Source organism: Oenanthe melanoleuca, chromosome 2, assembly GCF_029582105.1.
Source record: "Oenanthe melanoleuca isolate GR-GAL-2019-014 chromosome 2, OMel1.0, whole genome shotgun sequence".
Lineage (NCBI taxonomy): Eukaryota > Metazoa > Chordata > Aves > Passeriformes > Muscicapidae > Oenanthe > Oenanthe melanoleuca.
Window position 1 is genome coordinate 115,028,476 of NC_079335.1, and position 4,023 is coordinate 115,032,498.

Sequence of the window (4,023 nt, forward strand, 5' to 3'; positions counted from 1 at the left end):
AAGAACATCTGGATCATTCCGACAAGCCCCTCATGGACCTGGAGCCATGTTCAATTGCGTCCTCACTGGACAGGACGGTGCAGAGAAAGAGTGAAAATTCATTCCCTTATTTACTACACGAGGCTTAGTCCTCTGATTGCCGTCTGCTCCACACAAAGAAAAGTCCTCAACCCGTGGTAAACCGTAACTATTGCTTTTGGCAGGTTTCTAAATACAAGGGAAAAAAAAAATGGGGTGAGCAGACGACGTCTAGTTTACTTCTGTTCCCTTCCCCCTCCCCGATGAGCAGCTCTATCTGCAGCCCATGTGGCCGGGAGGCAGCCACAGCCGGTTCCAATTCCTACTTTCCCACTCTGCGCCCCTGCTCGCAGCCGGGGCTGAGCCGAGCCAGGACCGGCCGCGGGCTCCCTCCCCCCGCCCCCCCGCTGGCCGTCCTCCCTCTCCCCCGCTCCATCCGATCCTCCGGTCCCCCAGGGCACAGTGTGGGAAGTACGAATTTCCGCTGAGTTTTCTCGGCAACTTTCGGAGCTCGTCTTTCTCCCGCCGCCCGCTCCGCCCGCCGTCCCCTCCCCGCCCGCCCCCTCGGCCCGGGGAGAGGCGGCGGAGCAGCCCCGCCGCTCCGCTCCGCTGCGCGCCCGCCCCCCGCGGCTCCGCGGGCCGCGACGGGCGGCAGAGCCCGGGCGGGGCCCCGGCAGCGCTCCCGGCCGGCTCGGGAGAGCCCATGGTGCCGGCCACCGCGACCTGCAGCCGCCGCCGCCGCGCCTGCCTGCCCGGCGCGGAGCTCAGCCCGGCGCGGAGCAGAGGAGGGGCCCATTAGCAGCCGCGGAGGAGGCGGAGGGGATGCCGGAGAGACACAAAGCCGGCGGGGGAAGCAGCCCACGGCTCGTCCCGGGATGGGGGCGCCGCGCCGGGTCCGCCTGATGGTGCTGCCGCGGGTGCTCTGGGGCTCCGTCGCCCTCATCCTGCTGCTGCTGCCCGCGGCCGAGCCCATCTGCCCCGAGCCGTGCGACTGCCAGCAGCACCAGCACCTCCTCTGCACCAACCGGGGCCTGCGCTCCGTGCCCAAGACTGCCGAGCCGCAGGATATCCTCACCTACAGCCTCGGGGGCAACTTCATCGCCAACATCTCCGCCTTCGACTTCCACCGCCTGGCAGGGCTCCAGCGCCTGGACCTGCAGTACAACCGGATCCGCTCGCTGCACCCCAAGGCCTTTGAGCGCCTGGAGCGGCTGGAGGAGCTCTACTTGGGCAACAACCTGCTGCCGGCGCTGGCCCCTGGCACGCTCAGCACCCTGGCCAAGCTGCGCATCCTCTACGTGAACGCCAACGAGATCGGCCGTCTCAGCGCTGCCTCCTTCTCTGGCCTCGACAGCCTCGTCAAGCTGCGACTGGATGGCAACGAGCTGGGCTCGCTGGGCGATTCCACTTTCTCAGGGCTGCCAAACTTACTCTATCTGCACCTGGAGTCCAACCGCATCCGCTGGCTGAGTCGCGGTGCCTTCACCGGCCTGGCCAAGTTGCGCTTCCTCGACCTCTCAGGGAACCAGCAGAGCTCGCTTCGCCACCCGGACATCTTCGGGCCGCTGCGCTCCCTTCACACCCTGCTGCTGGCCAGCAACAGCCTGCGGCAGCTGACAGGGGGGCTCTTCCAGCACCTGCCCGGCTTGGCGAAGCTCTCACTCAGTGGCAACCGACTGTCTCACCTAGCCCCGGATGCTTTCAGGGGGCTGGGCTCGCTGAAGGAGCTGCGCCTGGAGGGCAACCTGCTGAGCCACCTCCCTGCCACCCTGCTGGAGCCGCTGGACAGCCTGGAGGCACTGGATCTGAGCCGCAACGCACTGACCGCCCTGCACCCGGCCGCCTTCGGCCGCCTCGGCCGCTTGCGGGAGCTCAGCCTGCGGGACAACGCGCTGGCCACGCTCCCCGGCGAGCTCTTCGCCTCCAGCCTGGCCCTCTACCGCCTGGAGCTGGAGGGCAATGCCTGGAGCTGCGACTGCCGCCTCCGCGGCCTCAAGCGCTGGCTGGCGGCCTGGCACGCCCAGGGCCGCCTGCTCACCGTCTTCGTGCAGTGCCGCCTGCCTCCCGCCCTGGCCGGCAAGTACCTCGACTACCTGCAGGATGCCCAGCTGCCGCTGCCGCAGGACGGCGGCCCCTGCCCCGACGGTGCCTCTCCCTCCCCGCCACCCCCCGAGGGACTCGGTGGCAACAACAGCGCGGCGGTGCTGCCCCCGGGGCCGCCGCCCGCCGCCTCCACCGCTCGCCTGAGCATGGGGCTGCCCGTGGCCGCCAGCCCCACGCCGGCACCGCTGCCCAGTGCGGCAGCCTGGCCCCGACGGGCCGCCGCCGCCGGAGTCCCGCCGCTGGTGTCCGACCCCTGCGACTTCAACAAGCTGTTCCTGCACAACCTGTCGGTGGAGGCGGTGGGCTCCAGCTGGGTGACGGTGCGCTGGGCCGTGCGGCCGCACCGCAGCCCCCGCCTGCTGGGGCCGGCGCGATTCCGCCTCCTCTTCGACCGCTTCGGCGCCGCCGTCAAGTTCCAGCGCTTCGTGTACCTGCCGGAGCGCGGGGAGCCGGCGGCCACGCTGCGGGAGCTCCGCCCGGACACCCCCTACCTCGTCTGCGTCGAGGGCGTCCTGGGCGGCCGCGTGTGCCCGGTGGCGCCGCGGGACCACTGCGCCGGCCTGGTCACCCTGCCCGAGGGCGGCGCGGCGGCGGCGGCGGGCGGGCCCCGCGGCCCCGACCAGCAGCTGCTCACGCTGGTGCTGCTGGCGGTGAACGCGCTGCTGCTGCTGGCGGCTCTGGCCGCCTGGGCCGCCCGCCTGCTGCGCAAGAAGGTGCTGGGCCGTCGCCGTCGGAAGGCGGCCCCGGTCCACGTGCGGCAGCTCTACTCCACACGCCGCCCGCTCCGCTCCATGGGCACCGGAGTCTCCGCCGACTTCTCGGGCTTCCAGTCGCACCGGCCGCCCCGCGGCGCCGCCGCCTGCGCCCTCAGCGAGGCCGACCTCATCGAGTTCCCCTGCGAGCGCTTCATGGACAGCGGCAGCGGCCGCCACGGGGACGAGCACCTGCTGCAGCGCTTCGCCGACTGAGCCCGCCCAGGCCCCGGGGCAGCGCGGCGGGGAAGGCTGAGGCCGGGCTGCGGGGGCACGGTGCGGGCCCGGGCCCCGGGACAGGCGGGGGCCGGACTGCGAGGGCACGGTGCGGGCCCGGGCCCCGGGACAGGCGGGGGCACGGTGCGGGCCCGGGCCCCGGGACAGGCGGGGGCACGGTGCGGGCCCAGGGCCCGGGACAGGCGGGGGCCGGACTGCGAGGGCACGGTGCGGGCCCGGGCCCCGGGACAGGCGGGGGCACGGTGCGGGCCCGGGCCCCGGGACAGGCGGGGGCACGGTGCGGGCCCGGGCCGCGGCCTGCGGGGCGCAGTGCCTGCCTTCAGCCGCCCTTGCTGCCTGTGGGACAGGGTTACCTCACCGTTTTGTCAGGAATCGTCACTAACCCAAGGAAGAGCCCTGACAGGCGGTAACTGTGCCTCGCCGTGGGGAGCAAACGGCAGAGCTGCTGCCAGCAGCAGCCAGTGCCTCCCTTAGGGAAACTCAGAGCTGTTAATTTAAGTGTGCTGTTTTACAGGTGGATTCCTCCGACTGCAAGTTGGGAACAAGTTACAGTGAGCGGCCTGGCCTTGTGTGAGGAGCTTTGAACAGATCTTTCCAAGGCACCAGCCCTTCCTAGTCAAAAATTTGTATCTAGGGTCATCTTTTAATTGGACTGTGTGCAACCAGGGAGTTGTCTGGAGGGGTTTTTGCTGAATAGTTTGAAGGCTGTGCCGTTTCAACTCATACCGAATGTAAGGCAATTTAATGTGCACAAGTGTGCTTTTATACTTTTCTGTAAAGGAGGAACAATAATGCAGCTGGTTAGTTCTACAGGAATATATTGCTGACACCACTAAGAAAAAAACTAACAGATTTTTGTAGAATGTTTACAAATGAGCTATTTTTAAATTGTTTTGGAATAAATACTGCTTGG

The 4,023-nt window shown here is 68.5% G+C and overlaps 1 protein-coding gene across 1 annotated transcript; it reads left to right on the plus strand.

Moving 5' to 3' along the window:
* The first annotated feature begins 891 nt into the window (after positions 1–891).
* TRIL (TLR4 interactor with leucine rich repeats) lies at positions 892–3,176 on the plus strand. The gene has a single exon (XM_056485232.1). The coding sequence runs from the start codon at positions 894–896 to the stop codon at positions 3,087–3,089; it is 2,196 nt and encodes a 731-aa protein (XP_056341207.1). The 5' UTR covers positions 892–893; the 3' UTR covers positions 3,090–3,176.
* The last annotated feature ends 847 nt before the right edge of the window (positions 3,177–4,023 follow it).